We start from the raw sequence: 16,483 nt of genomic DNA, 5'->3' as shown, positions 1-16,483 counted from the left end.
TGCCAGCGCACGCCGCTAGTCTGTCGACGGCGAAGCCAGACCGGTCGAGCCAATCCAGTTCTCAAGTCGCCACTCGCCAGCGCAAAGTTATTTGCAGCCATCGGGCGCTGGTTGCTGTGTGCGATGTGTGTCGTCGTTTCCGTCAAGCGGCGGGCGCTTCCCCCGACGGAAACTGTGAAAGATGGTCGCGATCTTTCTTCGTCGTCGTGCCACCGTCGCGGAACCCATGAGAGCCGACATGTCTCACCTCCAGCAACCACGCGCAACGCTTACCCGTCCCAGCACCGAAATGCGGGGCTCGGTTCACTTGACGGCCGAAGAGAACGAGACGGTCGTGTCGGCCTGCAGGGATCGCAAATGGCAGGTAAGGACCTCTCAAAGGCGCCTCACGGACGTTTTCCAACGTCTCTCATTGGCTCTTTGTCGCCCCATGAGTGACTCAAGAGGGCTCGCTCGAGACTGGCCTTCTCGGCTGCCATCGCCTACAGCTTCCCGCTGCTTCGAGCGGCGTATCATAGTCATCGCCGGACCCCAACTGGAGAGAGTGTGTTTGTTTAGTCATCCTCGGTGTAGAGCCGCAGTGATGACAGCAGCTTTGTTTAGCCGACGAGAGCAAACAGTCCAGCGAACGACCCCCTGTATCTCGCTTCCTCTGTGGTTCACGCAACCAACAAAAGTTTTGGGTGACAACCAGCCAAACCACCTTTACGAGGGATAAAGCCATACGTCGCTCAGTGTCTCCCACGGTGCGGTGCGACGATAAGCGCCAGCCCGGCCGTTTCGCGAATGGGCCTGCTTGTTTCGAGTGGAACGCAAGTGTTTATCTCCACGAACGTCGTTAAGGGCCGTTGGGGCGTCCGGCCACAGGCGTGTCTTGCCCGTAGCGTCTCTCTCTAGCGCGCTTTTCTTTTCCTGTGACAAATTACAAATCGATGTTCGAATCGGGCCGTTCGAAAGATGAGGGGGGAAAAGTAAAGAAGGGGGCGTAAAAACGGACTCGAAGGCGGCAATTAAGCGAACAAACAGGTAGGGAGAAGGCAAACGCCGCGTCGAAAAATCGTCAACTAGGTCGCCTCGCCGCCGCGATTTTGTCCGAGGGGGCTGACGAAGTGCGGCCGAGAGTGGTGCCGTGCTTCCTTCGCAAGCTGCAACGGCGCGTCAGAGCGAATATCCGTTCCACTGCGCTGCTGACTGGGTCCTTTCCGAACGTTCCCAGCAGTCGCTTCTGTCGGTTTTTTTCCCCGCTTGTACGACTACGATTAGCTAGATGTATAACAGACGAGGGACCCTTGCGTATAACGGTTTCTCCGAGCGAGCAATCTGTCTTTCGCGAGACCTTGGTTCATTCCTCGTCGCTCAAAAAACAATGTCCTTTACGTTTGTTCCGCCCCGCGAACCCGGTTTCGTTGTCACGTGCCTTACGTCGCCGTTGGGCTTTAATTATTTGTTGTTTTATCACCGCGGTGACTAGTTCCGCTACGTTGCTTTTGCGAGGCCGGCCGGCCGTCAGTTTTGGGTTCTGCCGAACCCCCGAGTAGTGCTCGCCTACCTGAGCGATCACGGCAGTTTTGCGAACGGAAGCGTCACTGCAAGGGAAATGTCCTAGCGGGCACAATCTGTCGAGTTCTGCGCGAAAAATATCAACTACGTGTTAAAGGGGAGCAAAAAGAAAGAAAAAACGTCGTCGGCGCTTTGGCTGACACAGCTGCACCTGTCGCCTGCGGTGTAGATCACCTGACACATCCTGATATATTCCGCCGCTGTCGTATACCATTGTATTTTCTGACAGGGTGACTTCACAAGGATGCGCACGGGTGTCGACACGAAACGCTTGTTTGCATTTCAATGCCGCACGCTCGTAGTCAACGAGAGAGTGCTTGAGAGGTTTTTAATTTCACTCCGCGGTTCCTGCGAGTTGCCATTCATCTGTTTGCAAGGGTAAATCGGGCTGCCTGGCATCATGGTCAGTAAAATTGACCAATTAGCTTTGTTGCAGTCTTACAGTAATCCTAGGCATACAAATTCTGTCTTGTATTGACAAACCACTAGCTGCATTGGTGTTATCTGAAGGTTGCTACCATTTAGTGCGCAGTTTGTGTTTCCAGCAAATGTTTTTTTAAATATTAGATACACAAAGCACGGAGTTCTTGGTTTGTTAAACGTAATTCTATGCTTACTGGCTTGCCGCAGAAAACTAAGGCTGCGTGAACATTAAAAAAAAAATGCTATACGGTAGCGCTGTGTACACAGTTACACAAAGTAATATCACATTGCAATCTCAAGTGATTAATGCAGAGCATGTTTAGTGCTGCATGTTTAGCACTTGCAACTCTACTGCATGCATTTTGAAAGGCATGCCACATTCCTTTGATCTGATACCTCGTTCGCCTTGCTACTTGAGTGCATTTGACTCTGCCTCACATTTATCACGCCAATTTGAAATTTCTGTTTATTAATTTGTTGATAATGAATAGTTCAATTGAAGAAGATGTAATACATTGTAGGGTACCAGTAGCAATATTCGTCAATATCAAGGGCAATCGCTTTAACCCACTACTGCTATATCCTAATTTACACGAAGCCTGCTGCCTGCATGAATCCGTATGATTGAGTAATGGCAGTTTTTTAACTGCTTCCTTGCAAGACCCCAGTGTGAAAGACAGCTAAGCACTACAGCTTAGTCTTGAGTACTTTAGAGGTGATAAAACTACATGGCATAAGCTAAACAGGAAATGAATGGGCACCGATAGAACCTCCAGTGCATATTCTTCGTGCTGCTTCACGCTAAGCTCGCATACAGACATCTGCACATGTGAGCACAGCGGTATGCCTTTGTGGTTCATCAATATTTGTTTCTTTGTCCTGTTAGTATATTCGTAATCTGTTAACCAACAATGCCAATTTATAACTTACTTTCCAAACACTAGAAAAGTGAGCTGTACTGCATCTAAACTGTTGGCTTCTAAACCTCCATAGCTCCCAATCGAACGTATTGCTGTGCTGAGCTTCAAGTGGAAATGGTCGATAAGAACTTGATAAGCATGTCGGCGATAGCTGGAAGGGAGGATGGAACTGCACGTGGTCAGTTTCATATTGCTGTGTAGTCAAGTGCTGCATGTGTATCATCTTTTTATGTAACTGTCACATGTTGTAGCCTGGTGCCAAGGCATGGTTGATACGTGCTGTAGTAGTTGCATTTCTTGTAGTGATGTCAAATAGCACACGTGTAGAAGCATAGCGTGCCGCAGTTAATGCTGTTCTCCTAGTGAGCACAGAGCAGTCTTGTTCTCCTTAATGAAACTTGGAAGAATGCCAATGTCCAGTCACGCTCAATATGACTTGCAGCACAAGAGCGCTTGGCCTCACGAGTTCAAAGATTGCGTATGGCTAAAACTTGCCTTCGTTTCCACAACTAAACCGTATTTTCTTATTTGGGACCACCCCAAGTTTGATGAACAGCATTTAGTTGTGGAAACATGCAATAATGGAAGACATGGGTGATCTTAAACCTTGTGAGGCCACGCGCTCCCGTGTTGCCAGTCATATTGAGCGCGTCTGTACTCCTTTTGGGAGTCATGTTAGCTCACACCAGCTGGTGAAAATGAATCTAGAGCTTTCCACTACTTCACGTATCATTGCTGTTCTGAAACAACGAAATATTAAACCCCATCAATGCGTCGTCATGATTGGATTCGTGTCAAAATTGGCATTGGACTACTAAACACAAGGTTGCTGGTCTGATCCCTGAATCTGTTATCCACATTTCAGCGGAGCGAAATGACAGATTTTTTTTAGCATTTAGATTTCGGAGCATGTAAAAGTACCTTGTATGGGCCATTGTCAATCCAAATCCACTTGCTATGGCTTCTACCATCACCTCAGTTTTTTTTGTTTTTTTTTGATTGAAATAAAAATAAACAGAGGAGAGTCGTCGTCACTGTTTGCTGACAATGGCTGTTTTGTTTTTTTCAGTGGGAAGTGTTGGTCTTGCATTCAATGAGTAAATCTTGTTCTCCAAAAGTTCTCATAACAAAGTCTACAAATGCCTGGAGCACACAAGTACGAGATGCACACATATGACTAAGATCAGTACTCACTGCAAAGCATGGCATTATCAAAAGACCTCTTACCTTAGTAAGGAGTCTGTAGCGTCCTTGTTGTTCACTATCTTCTCTACCTCACATACAAGCATAACTTAAAAGAATGCATCGAATACTTTTTTGTTAATTCATTTTGTGAGTCCACTACCGTACTCAAGTTAAAAGTATGACAAGGAGTGTGCTCGTGTCCTCCGCAGGTCATTGCAATGGGCATAGCGGAAATCTACCAGTCGGGACCACCTCCAAGGCATGACCGGTGGCAGCGGTGCTGCTGTGGTGTCGTCTGCTTCATCAAGGACAATATTGCGAGGGCGTTCTACATCCGCCTCTTCGACTTCGATGTGAGTGCCATCATCATTAGTTAAGAAAGACACGCTGGTTTAAGTTTTAGCACCCCATGGCCTGCTGCCCACCATGGTGGTCTAGTGGTTATGGAGCTTGACTGCTGACTTGAAGGTCGCGGGTTCAAACCCTCAGCCACAGCAGGGCCGCATTTCGATGGAGGCGATATACTGGAGGCCTGTGTACTTAGATTCAGCTGCACGTTAAAGAATCCCAGGTGGTTGAAATTTCTGGAGCCCTCAGCTACGGCGTCTCTCAGAATCATATCATAGCTTTGGGACGTAAAACCCCAACATTTATATTATCCATGGCCTGCCCGAAGAAAATACCAGTTTGGCTTGACTGCTGATATTAGTAGTACACATAAGTGAAACAATCTTGGCCTGCGAGAGCTTTTGCCTTGACACGCATGCGTCGGTCAGTTGTTTGTTGTATTTATATGTTTCCTTGTTCTATAAATCTTTTAGTTGTGAGTTAGCACTTGTCCTGTTGTCCTTCTTTCTTCGTCTGAGTGCGCTTGGGTCAGTTAAACCATGCAAGTTATTGAAAGACACACCTCTTTGATATGCATGTAATCTAACTTTTGCCAGTTTACTGCCTACTTGCCACAGCAGCTCAGTTGCTGTGCTATTTCACTGCCATTATTTGCAGTAGCCACAGCCACATTTTGATGATAGTGCAATTCAAAAATGCTGGTGTGCCATGTTTTGCTCACACATGAAAGAACTTCAGGTGGTCAAAATGAATATGGGCCCCTGTACTGCTGCATGTTTTCGAGTGTTGCGCTGCTTTAAAATTTTTGAAACTATACATTACTCATGAAAGGGAAAGAATGCATTTTACCCTATGGACCTTGCGGGCTTTCACAGAACTGCTTTTACTGTGTTAGTCATTCAAACAGTGACCTTTACCATCATGTTTCTTTTTCCTTGCAGAGGCGTGACTTTGTTTGGGAGCAGGAGCTCTTTGTTGAATTCACATACAAAACTCGTCTTCCGTACTTTCATACCTTTGAGGCAGACGTAAGTGTGCGCTGTAATGCATGAAACCCCCCCACCCCTCGACTTTTGGGATGAACTGTGGCTGCTCATTTTACTTGTAGCTTTAGCTTAGCATACACAGAGCCCTTGCATGTTCTGTAATATAGTGGGGCCAAAGTGTGCGTGCACAAAATGAGGTGACAAGCTTTTAGGGTTACATAAGTGTGATAACTTGTGGAGCTGATATCATAAGCAGCTGGTAGCATGACAATGTGTCATTTCCCGAGCCACCCACTTAACGTTCACCCTTGCTGCTTGCTGTTTATCACGACAGCAAGAAAACAACTTTCATTTTATCTCATTTCACGTAGAAAAGAAAACATTGGCGATATATCTTTGGTAGCATGAGCTATCTGTTTTGTGCTGTCAGTCCTAATGAAAGGTGACATTGTTAAAACACGTTGGGGAGCTAGTTGGTTATTATTCATGATAGAGTGAGTAAGCGCAACTTGGCAATGACGCAGAAAGAATTGTTCTTGTCAAGTCACGCTTACTCACTTTATCATGGTTACATTGTTTCTATGAAGATGCTACCAAAAGGCTCTGCAGCAGTTTGCATTGGGCATGCATTATTCTAATGCTCTGGTAAATCCTCCTTGAGAGCATCCTTGTGGTGGATACCATAACCATTTGCCACAAATAGCTGAAACCCGGTACCAAGACTGCCGATTTTCCATTTCATTTGGTCGTTTAGCATGTTCTCCAACTTATTACTAGCAAACTTAATCACATGAAAAAACGAAAATAATGTGCTATGAATTTTTACAGGATTGCCAAGCGGGTGTTAATTTTGCGTTTGAAGATGAAGCGGCGAACTTCGGAAATGCTATCGAAGAGAAGCTGCGATCTCGGCGTCAGAAACGGGAAGGTAAGAGCTCGACTACAGCAACAGTGCAGTCACTTTATGACTGTGCCACTGGTAATCAGGTGCAATTATTTAGCAGAAGATTTCATTTATTATGCGTTAAAAACATTTTAACTAATGCTTAAACAAAACAATAGTATTTACTCAAGGTTGCTACATCTGACGCAGTCCAGAGTAGTCATTGAGTGAATATTACATGACTGTAAGTAATACTAGTGTTACTTGGGCACTTTTGATCGCAGTCATCGCTGATTCAGATCAGACCTCTTTATCGCGATTAACAAATTGGTCGCTGCTACATGTTACGGCCTATTCCAGATCGAGATTGATGCAGATGTCAGCCAAATTGTGATCACGGAGCCAGATCGCGATCGCCTTGATCATGAACAGGGCTGATCGCGATCAAAACTGCCCGTGTGACACCGGTATAAGATTGTTTTAACATAATGCATGACCATGATTAGTAATGTAGATGTTATTTCTCGGTGAAAATAAGCAAGGTTAACTCTCTGGTTTCGTACAATCCTTCATACGCTTACTTTAATTCTCCCAATTTCATTTTGCACTAAAACCTCATAATTCAGTTAGTACATCATTTGTAAAATGCCCATATTATTAAGGGAATACACTGTAGGGAAAATTGTTTCGGAAAATTTTGTATACAATAGCTGACAAAGGCTATATGTTTTTCAGTTTTTGCCCCGCCACGGTGGTCTAGTGGTTATGTCGCTCGACTGCTGACCTGAAGGTCGCGGGATCAAATCCCGGCCGCGATGGCTGCATTTTCGATGGAGGCGAAAATGTTTGAGGCCCGTGTACTTAGATTTAAGTGCACGTTAAAGAACCCCAGGTGTTCGAAATTTCAGGAGCCCTCCACTACGGCATCTCTCATAATCATATCATGGTTTTGGGACGTTAAACCCCAGATATTGTTATTATGTTTTTCTTTTTTTATTATTTATATCTGTGCTAGCAAACATGAGCTACAGAGTACACACAGAAAGAGATTAAAAAAAATTTCCGAAGCTCGATTTTACTTTTTTTTTATTGATTTCAAGCCATTTTCAAAGGCTGCAAAAATTTTATCTTCGTGGAACTTCAGTTCAGAATAGTTAGCTTTGGTTCTTACTTCCAGTGACCACTTGACAGATTGTATTGGTGCTGTGCTGTGCATTGTTTGTGCATTGTTTTGTATTGGTGTAGTGTTGTGCATTGTGTCTTACGCTTCTTTTTCTTTTTTCCCATACAGAGAGGAATAGGTTACAAATGGCAGCCAAGAATGATCAGTCCTTTCCGGTGCATGATCGTCAGATTCCTACATGTCCCAGTAAGTGTGACCACAATCAGTTAACCATGTGATTCTCATACCTTTTTCTTTTTACCAGTGCACTGTTCACATACTCTCTTAGCGCCCGTGGCCAGAAATGTTTGATCAGAATCAAACCTACGATACAAGTCCATATTAACCCATGTTGCATGCATTATTCTGTGGAACGCATTGTTCCAGGTTCGACTTTCACTACTGTGGCCATGTTCTCATGTGCATGGAATGCACAGACACATACTATGTCTTTGTAATAGCTGTCACTCTGGTTCTGCATTCTGAATATGCTCAATGTTTAAGCTAGCAGAAGGGGTCAAAGCATCTGCTGCAAAAAAACTATCACTGAAGGGGCAAGCACCATTGATCCATTGAAAAGGCAGTTGTACTAAGCATAAACAGACAGGGAACACTTTATTACTAGATTTCGCATGTGGTAGAAGATGCTTCTAATGCTAGTGGAACTTCTCTTGTTGCCCATACTTCTGACCGAAACGTGGTGTAACATATAGAAAGTAAGATATAGGTAGTAATCCAAGTTGACGTAAACTTATACTTCGTACATTTATATGTTGCCAATTATGACATACTTTATTGCATGAAAGATGACACATAGCTGTTCCTGTTGAACACCAAACAAGGGAAGTAATATGTTTCTTCTTGCAGTGGCCTGAGCACTGTATGCTTGCACCCATCAACAAAACATACATTGTAGTGTGTCACACACTGAAAGTGCTGAGGTGTATAGACGGTGCATGATTTCATATAAATCTACATGGGCAAGTAATAATCATAATGGACAGAGTACTTGTAGTTATTCCATACAGGGCATCACAAGTAAAAACCACTTCACGGCAAAACATGCAGAGTGGAACTTCCATGACCGCCCCGTGTAGTATTTGCAGATTTTTCAGTGTTACCTGCCGAGCATGAAATGGCATACACTGAAGTTGGAAGACATTGGTGCTTCGAACAGCAAAAGCTAAGCATACAAGATGATCGCACAAGGGGATAGGGAAAGGTGCAACAGGCATTCGTGTTGGCTTTCTCTCGTTTCTCCTGTATCCACATTTCGTATGCCTGGCTTTTTACACCGCGAATCTCTCTACCAATGAACAAAAAAAGGGGAACTTTTTTTTCAAGAGGTTCATTTATATGTTAGACTCCACAGAATGAACCAAACAGACAATTAGTTGAGGGAGAGCATAGAGGACGTTAATTGTTGTCTTTAATCGTAGTGTACTAATTGTGGCGTAAGTTGAAATGAATCGAAGTGGACAAAATGTCGCCCTTTTCGTCGGTGGGATCTGAACCCACAACCTTCGAATTACACGTCCGACGCTCTACCAATTGAGCTACGATAGAAGGCGGTCACTTCATTGGGTATTTCTGTGCAATCTCTACCTACTCCACCTTGTTGCTTCTGTGTTCAGCCATAGTAAACAAGTAAACACAGGGGTCACTCGATGCTCTTTCCAGGTACAAATGGTGTATTAAGCCAGCACAATAAGAAATCGTCAAAGTCGAGCAACAAGAAGGGTAAGAAGCAGAAGGAGAGGAAGTACACAAAGGCTGACATCAGCAACCCAACCGACTTCAAGTGAGTGCATTCACTACGCCTCGCCTTGTGCAACAGGTTGCCATATCTGCGCCCCAGCGTGTCGCAACGCTCGCTCATTTGAATGAGGAAAGCGGCTCATATCGTTTGAACGCTGTAGCACCTGAATCCGTTGGCTCGGTGCCAGGTGGCACGAATGACTGGAGAGGCTTTTTCTCTGAACTGTCAGCGGCATTGCTCCCAGTCTTATTGAACTTTTCTTCTGCTTATTTTTTCATTGCAGACACATTCAGCATGTTGGCTGGGATCCCGACAAGGGATTTGATGTAAGTGCTGTTTAAATATTAGCTGCATTAGAACCTCGGTAAACAGAAGCCAGCTGCCTCTAGTTTGGTTAATTTTGGATTTGGGTTCTGTGCCTCTTGAAACTTTGATGTAAATGGAATACAATTCTTAATATTCTATTGGAAAAGATTCTGTTCTGTTTTCAAAACTTTGGTGTCTCATTAGGTCTTGCTTGTACCACTTTCAATGACATTGGCAGGTGTTGAATACATCTGCCACAGTAGCTTTGTTGAATAGCCATTATACCGGATTTGTGTGGCTCACTTCAGTGTGGATAATTTAACATAGGAATTAACGCTGTCACCCTAGGAAGCCATAGTTTACACCGAGGCGCTTTAGAGAGAAGTTTAGTTCATATGCCCTTCTTTTTATATATATATATACATATTCCAAGGATATTTCCAGTGCTCTGCATCAGTGTAGCTCGCAGGCATACCGCTTTTCCTGAGCAGCATTTGAATATAGTATGCACAAGCAGTTATGGTTCGAACAAACAGTATTACAAGAGAACTATTTTGTTCAAGCATAACAGAGAAGGTTAATGAAACAAACATGAACGTCTGCATACACATTGACTACAGCTGACACGATGACTACAGTTTAGTTCCTCTCTTTGTTTCCTTTTAATATTATTTTTTTCTGCAGTTGGAGAACTATGTTGACAGCAAAGAGCTCAACACTTTGTTTGAGATGGCCATGGTCACAGAAAAGGACCTCAAGGAGCCTGGGACACGGCAGTTCATCTACGATTTCATTGCAAAGAACGGTGGAGCCGACATGATCAAGGGAACGGCCGCCAAGACAGGCCACGCAGGTACGAGAACAGGTGCCAGCTGTACTAAAACAGGGCTTCATTCTGCTTTTTATGTTTTTTCATCGTAAGATAAACAGGGCTTATGATTCCACCAACTGAAACTTTTTTTTCCCCGCTTACGAAGCATCTTATGTCAGAAGAGCTACTAAAGTAGTTGTGACAGCAGTGTGGCCGTAGGAGAGAGATATTGAAACACAGTGTGGTACACACTGATAGATTATTCTTTGGGAACTCTAACTGCCATTAATGTCACCATCACAGGTACTATATTGTAGAAGTAACGAAAACTGAGCGAGTTGGTAGGAAGTCATTATGGGATAATTTCAGCACACACAGAACAGACAAAGACTGTCTGTTCTGTGCGTATTTAAATCATCCCATAATGAGGTTCCGTGTTAGAAGAGAAAATTAAGGTCCGGCTCATTTTTGAATTTCGCACTGAAAACTCAGTGTCTGAAAATCGCTTAAAATATGATTGTCATTTTTTTTTTATTTTGGCCGTATTGATCAAATGATATTGACCGTGCTAAGTTTCTGGCTACCTTGGAGCACATATATTCATTTTTGCCTATGTGGGACGAAAGCACAGCTGACGATTGATTCACCTGAAAGCCATGAATCCCAAACGATAACTGATTTATTTCCTCTTCTCTCGGAGAGAGGGATGCCGTTGGGCCGGAGGAGAAGAATGCCTGCGCGCGGGCAGGCTCCGGTTACCACGGCACCTGACGGGGCACGGCCACAGAATCTAAACACACATCCAGAGCACCACCGAGAGCATGCTGATAGCGTGCACCACACCTATAAAGAATTACATATGCTTTAGCAGGGACCGTCAAAAGCTATGATGTTGCGGCAGGCAGTTTCGTTCTGTGAAGTTACGGCACCTGTATGTTGTAATAGTACTGCAAGTTCGACCTAGCTAGCGACACTGAAACTTGTGCGAACAATCTTCTTGTTTTTCCCTTTGCACAGATGTGTTTCGGTAAGAATTCCTTGGAGGTAGGTCCCCCTGTTGTAGCTGTCGACGACTGTTAAAGCGTTGTTGATTCAGCTGTTGATAATTAAAGAGGCAGATAATTCAGACTTGCCATGCAGGCCTGGGAATCTCGTGCGTTATCTTATGGCATCAGATGAAGATGATCTTTTGTCACATTTCTGTTTTGGTTCACTTGCCCCACTTTCATAGATGCACTAAAACTCAAAGTTCTTTCTAAACTCTCCTATATGAAGAGTACTGCCCACTGCTTTTATTTTTATTACCACAAGCTTTTATTAATAATGCTCCTGACGATTTCCGAGCCAAGATTCACGATAAAGCTGTCAGTATTCACACAAAGGTACTGGCAGCAATGCCGGTTTCTCAAATGTATCCCCCAGGCCAAATACCTTAGCAGCCCAAATTAGCTGCTGTATTTTTTTCTAGACATGTGGTATAGTGCTGGAATGAACCTTGCACAAACAAACTTTCAAGTAAATTATGATCGCAACAATGGCAGATTTATTTTATGCACCGCAGTCTCGCACAGTTAGTCCTGCTTGATATCCCCACCCCCCAGTCATATGGGAAACCTGCGCCAATGATTGAAAAAGCCTCTAAGAAGCGTGGCTGAAGTGTGTGTACAGTGAAGGAACAGTGGTGTCCTGCACTCTGCTGTCGTGACATTCTTAGGGGTTTCCTTAGTCACTCTTTTTACGCAAGCTTATGTCACCATAGTCTGTTATCAGTGAATCTTGCCCCAACCATTGCTTCTATGACCTCTTGTTGTGTGATACACGTCGACTTCTGCATGTAGTAGTGAGTTCACTGCATTTGTCTGTTCACACCGGTGATGCAGCCGTGAAATGCTGATAAACCAGCATGAAGGGTTACCTGAGATGATCTTCTTCTATACAGCAACCCCTGCTGCACCTCCTGCGGTGCCTTCGAGGGAGCACACGAGTGGGCCCCCGAGCCGGCCTCCTCCAACCCCTCACCCTCATGCTCCACCCCCACCAAACGGGTCAGTGCCAAGATCGGTCCCACCCCCACCGCCAGCACGAACTGGACAGACACGTGCACCACCAACCCCACTGAGCAATGGCAGGATGCGCTCCGCAGCCTCCCCTCAGGCGGCCCCACCCCCGCCTCCGCCACCTCCTCCCCCCAGCATGGGGGGCGGAGCCCCACCTCCCCCACCCCCGATTCCAGCGGCCTCAGCTGCCAATGGGATAGGAGGGGGAGGAGCGGGCGGAGCTGGCCAGGACGCTCGAGGAGCGCTGCTGGAGCAGATTCGCAAGGGCAAGGCGCTCAATGTGAGTGGATGATATTCAGCTTATTATTGTGAAGATTTGGGCGAGTTGGTACTCCATTGCACAAGATATCAACGGCGCGAAAAATAAGTGAAGGATGAAGCGTGGGGACACCGTCAAGCACTGACTTCCAACTAAAAATTTATTTTGGAAAACAAATTTACAAGTACAGGCACATAAGCAAAACTGTGCTACTGCGCACCTGCGAAAAAGAACAGTCATGAACCAAAATGAAGCACCGTCCCGTATATATCTGTGCAGAAAACCTAGACTAGCTATCTCGGGCGCCTCAACAATATCTCTCATCAGCTGATCATCGCTCCTAAAAACAACCGCACACTCATTGTACAGGGGGACCACCTTTAGTTCGAAGTCAGTGCCTTTCTATGTCCCCTCGTGTATTTTTCGCGCTGTCATTATTTCGTGAAACGATATTCAATTTGGTGGAGAGCAGGGTTATAGTTGATATGGTTGCATGATTGAAAATGACACGCGAAAACACCGCTGCCCAGCCTCCACATCATAATCATGGGTCTGCCCCCTCCAAAAAAAATTCCTGGCTATGCCACTGCGCAACACTGAAATGGCAACAACTTTCTTCACAGGCACCATGTTACTGATATCACACACGCAAAAGACAAATGTAATGGCTTACTTTACAGTGTGGAGAATTATTGTTGCTGTTCTACAAAAGTAATGTTTGCTGGCTGGCCAGTTGGTTGTGCATAGTTCATAGGTATAACAGCACAAACTCGTAACAGAAAAAACCAGGAGGACACAGGACAGACCGCTGACGTTAACTAGCAGTTTATTTTTTGGTCAGCTTGCTTATTTACAAAAACACCCCATCAATGTTGGTCTAGATGTCGTTAAAAAAAAAACTCCCTCCACACCCCCTTGTGCCATCACGTCATCCATTTCAGGAACAAATGTTTTTTTTATGTTTTCTTTTTGTTCGTTGTTTCTTTTTTTCTGATATTGATGGGGTCTTCTCATAAATAAGCAAGCTGACCCAAAAACAAACTGTTAGTTGAAATCAGCACTCTTGTTTTGTGTATTCTTGGTTTTTCCTGTTGCGAGTGTGTGCTGTTAGTACCTACGAACCATGCTCTATGTAGGTACTGTGTAGTTGGTGCCGGGTAAGTTCGCATATTATTCAGGAGGTCTCAGAAATTGGTTACATTTTTTTACAGTACTTTTATTTTCTTTTTTCTGCATTTATTTTGCCAGTACCATGGGTCCTCAGCCGATTAAAGCTCTACATTCACAAATTTAAATGGATGCAAATATCCCAGTCGCATACTTCAATTCCTGGATACATGCAGCTGCTTGGTCTGCACGTATTGCATCTTTGCTGCCTTTGTAAAATGCTGTTTAGGGATAGTGTGAGTACCACTGATAGTGTGGGTATTCATCACTCTGATGACTTCTGTTTCAAGCAGTCTACGCTGTAGTTAGGCACCGAGAATCATCATTTGTGACACAGTTCTCAGTGAAGCTTCACTATTTTTTCTCTCTCATTGTGTAGCACGTTGACCCAGAGACGGAGTCCACGCACAGCACACATAGCAACCCAGATGCTCGTGAAGCATTGTTGGACCAAATTCGTGGGGGCATAAGGCTTAAGCTGTGAGTACAACTTGCTGTTTCTTGACACACAACAGTGCCCTTCACTGTAATGTGGAATTTCTATAGAAGGTGGTGTACTAGGCATCACTTTGTGTTGTTGCGCTTAGCTGTATATGTATGTCGTCATCAAATGCAACTACCAGGCACGTAGGCAAGGGGGGGGGGGGCCGCCCCCCCCCCCGAAATTCGTCCGGCCTTCTATATTCCCGGCAACTTTTGTTTTACTTTTGTCATGGAAATACTTTCTTTCGAACAATTAGGCCTTGGGCCCCCCCCCCCCCCCGAAAAAAAATTCTGGCTACGTGCCTGGCAACTACAGAATTTATTCTCTTCCACATGACCTACATGTTTACAGTGTGCATGTGTGACACGAGAGATGCACTCCGAGAGATGCACAATCAGCCTGTTTGCAAGCAAAGCTGGGCAAAGATACTTTGAAATTGTATCGCGATACAATACAAGATACTCAGGCAAGAAGTATTGGAGATACAGATACAAGATACTGCCGCAATAATTGTATCCGATACGATACTTGGCAATTGTATCTAAGATACTTCGATACATTCTCAAATTCTTATATTATAGATCCCTGGATATAATGTAGTAGCAAACGCCTATACACGAAAATGTCTGCTTGAAAATGTCTTAAATGTGACCCATTTTGTTTCATTTATGAAATGTCTGTTGATATGTCATTAGTTTTGCCCTTCTTGCTCAAAGTACATTAGTTGCCTTCCAAAACAACTTATTGGGGCTTGTTTTAGTTTCTTCTCAGGACAACTCTTTATACACTTGGATGACAGCGGTTCTTGTTGTCATTTTTGCACCTTGATGGAGTCGCTGCTCAGCTTGCCGACCAGCTAGCGGGTTGCCACGTAATCACAATAACGTCAATAAGAAGCCTTCGCATGACGGCGCAAGTACCGGTATGGACTTTTACCTTGTCCGTATAAGACAGTTCAATACCGTATATTCGGACAGGTGTACAGCAGCAACAACGCTGGTAGCAACATTTTTTTGGGTTGGGGGAGGGGGGACGCATGGTGTATACGGGGTTTGAGACCGTCGCTAGTGGCCGGCAGGCACACGTGACCGTCTCCGTCCCATTTGTTTTTATTTTCTAAATAAGTATGTTCGTGAGCTACACAGACATGACTGGTCTCAAGCATTTCTTTCGCGAGGAACATGTGGTCAGCATGTGCTGAAACATAACTGTGAAACAAAAACTCTATATTTCAATCTGTGTCCAGATTTCACTCGTTGTGTACATCGGTATCCATCTTTCTCGAATCCTGACTCTAAATCGTCTTCAGAAATGACCTATATGTGAGATATGGAAAAGGCTCCTTTCAAATGGCACGTCATTTTGTTCAAACTCTCTCCGACCCGACCATCTTCACTGTCCCGGCCCTTGAGCTAAGTTTCGCGACTGCGACCCGCCGGCTATAAGCTGAGCTTGAGAACCCTGGTGTATACTTAGATGACGTAAAGCTGCGATGAATTTTCATGTTTTACTTAGCTGCTGGCGTAAAGGATTCTTTGGCCCGTATTCCCAAACGCTCCTTACCTCAGACCATTTCCTTACCTTACGTGAGGAGCCCTTCATGCCCCTTATCTTAAGGAGCTTCTTGAGGGAGCCAGCGTATTCTGAAAGCTTCCTTCAACCTTCCTTCCTAAGGGCCGCCTCAGTAAGGTAAGGCGCGTGTTTCACAAGTCTGGGATCGAGAGTACGTGTGAAATACGGACTAAACGTCCGTTTTCAAGCAAGAATAAGGAATATTTTGTAGTCATAAGGAAACGGGTACACTGCTTTAGTGTGAACTACTGACTAAACGTCCGTTTTCAAGCAAGAATAAGGAATATTTTGTAGTCATAACGAAACGTGTACACTGCTTTACGTGTAAAATACTGACTAAACGTCCGTTTTCAAGCAAGAATAAGGAATATTTTGTAGTCATAACGAAACGTGTACACTGCTTTACGTGTGAACTACTGACTAAATGTCCGTTTTCAAGCAAGAATAAGGAACATTTTGTAGTCATAACGAAACGTGTACACTGCTTTACGTGTGAACTACTGACTAAACGTCCGTTTTCAAGCAAGAATAAAGGAATATTTTTGTGCATAAGGATGAATAATAATGTGTACACTGCTTTTTCGTGATATGGGTGCACAGC

General features: G+C 44.5%; 3 protein-coding genes across 3 annotated transcripts in view; 2 read left to right on the top strand and 1 right to left on the bottom strand.

The window, feature by feature from the left end:
• The window catches only part of LOC119406955 (6-phosphofructo-2-kinase/fructose-2,6-bisphosphatase), a 163,377-nt gene that overhangs the window by 137,593 nt on the left and 9,301 nt on the right, over positions 1-16,483 (bottom strand). The gene's annotated exons all lie outside the window — the stretch shown is intronic.
• The window catches only part of LOC119406954 (neural Wiskott-Aldrich syndrome protein), a 48,645-nt gene continuing 32,230 nt past the window's right edge, over positions 69-16,483 (top strand). The window contains exon 1 of the mRNA XM_037673755.2: positions 69-105. The gene's annotated coding sequence lies outside the window, so the exon portion shown is untranslated. The remainder of the gene's footprint in view (positions 106-16,483) is intronic.
• LOC119372321 (neural Wiskott-Aldrich syndrome protein) lies at positions 217-14,310 on the top strand. Its single transcript, XM_037642794.2, has 10 exons — positions 217-364; positions 4,298-4,441; positions 5,378-5,464; positions 6,251-6,350; positions 7,597-7,674; positions 9,148-9,268; positions 9,510-9,552; positions 10,217-10,385; positions 12,283-12,680; positions 14,206-14,310. Exons 1-10 carry the CDS (start codon positions 227-229, stop codon positions 14,308-14,310), a joined length of 1,383 nt encoding a protein of 460 aa, XP_037498722.2. The 5' UTR covers positions 217-226.

Source organism: Rhipicephalus sanguineus, chromosome 10 (assembly GCF_013339695.2).
Source record: "Rhipicephalus sanguineus isolate Rsan-2018 chromosome 10, BIME_Rsan_1.4, whole genome shotgun sequence".
Taxonomy (NCBI): domain Eukaryota; kingdom Metazoa; phylum Arthropoda; class Arachnida; order Ixodida; family Ixodidae; genus Rhipicephalus; species Rhipicephalus sanguineus.
This window is presented reverse-complemented; position numbering and strand designations above follow the sequence as displayed.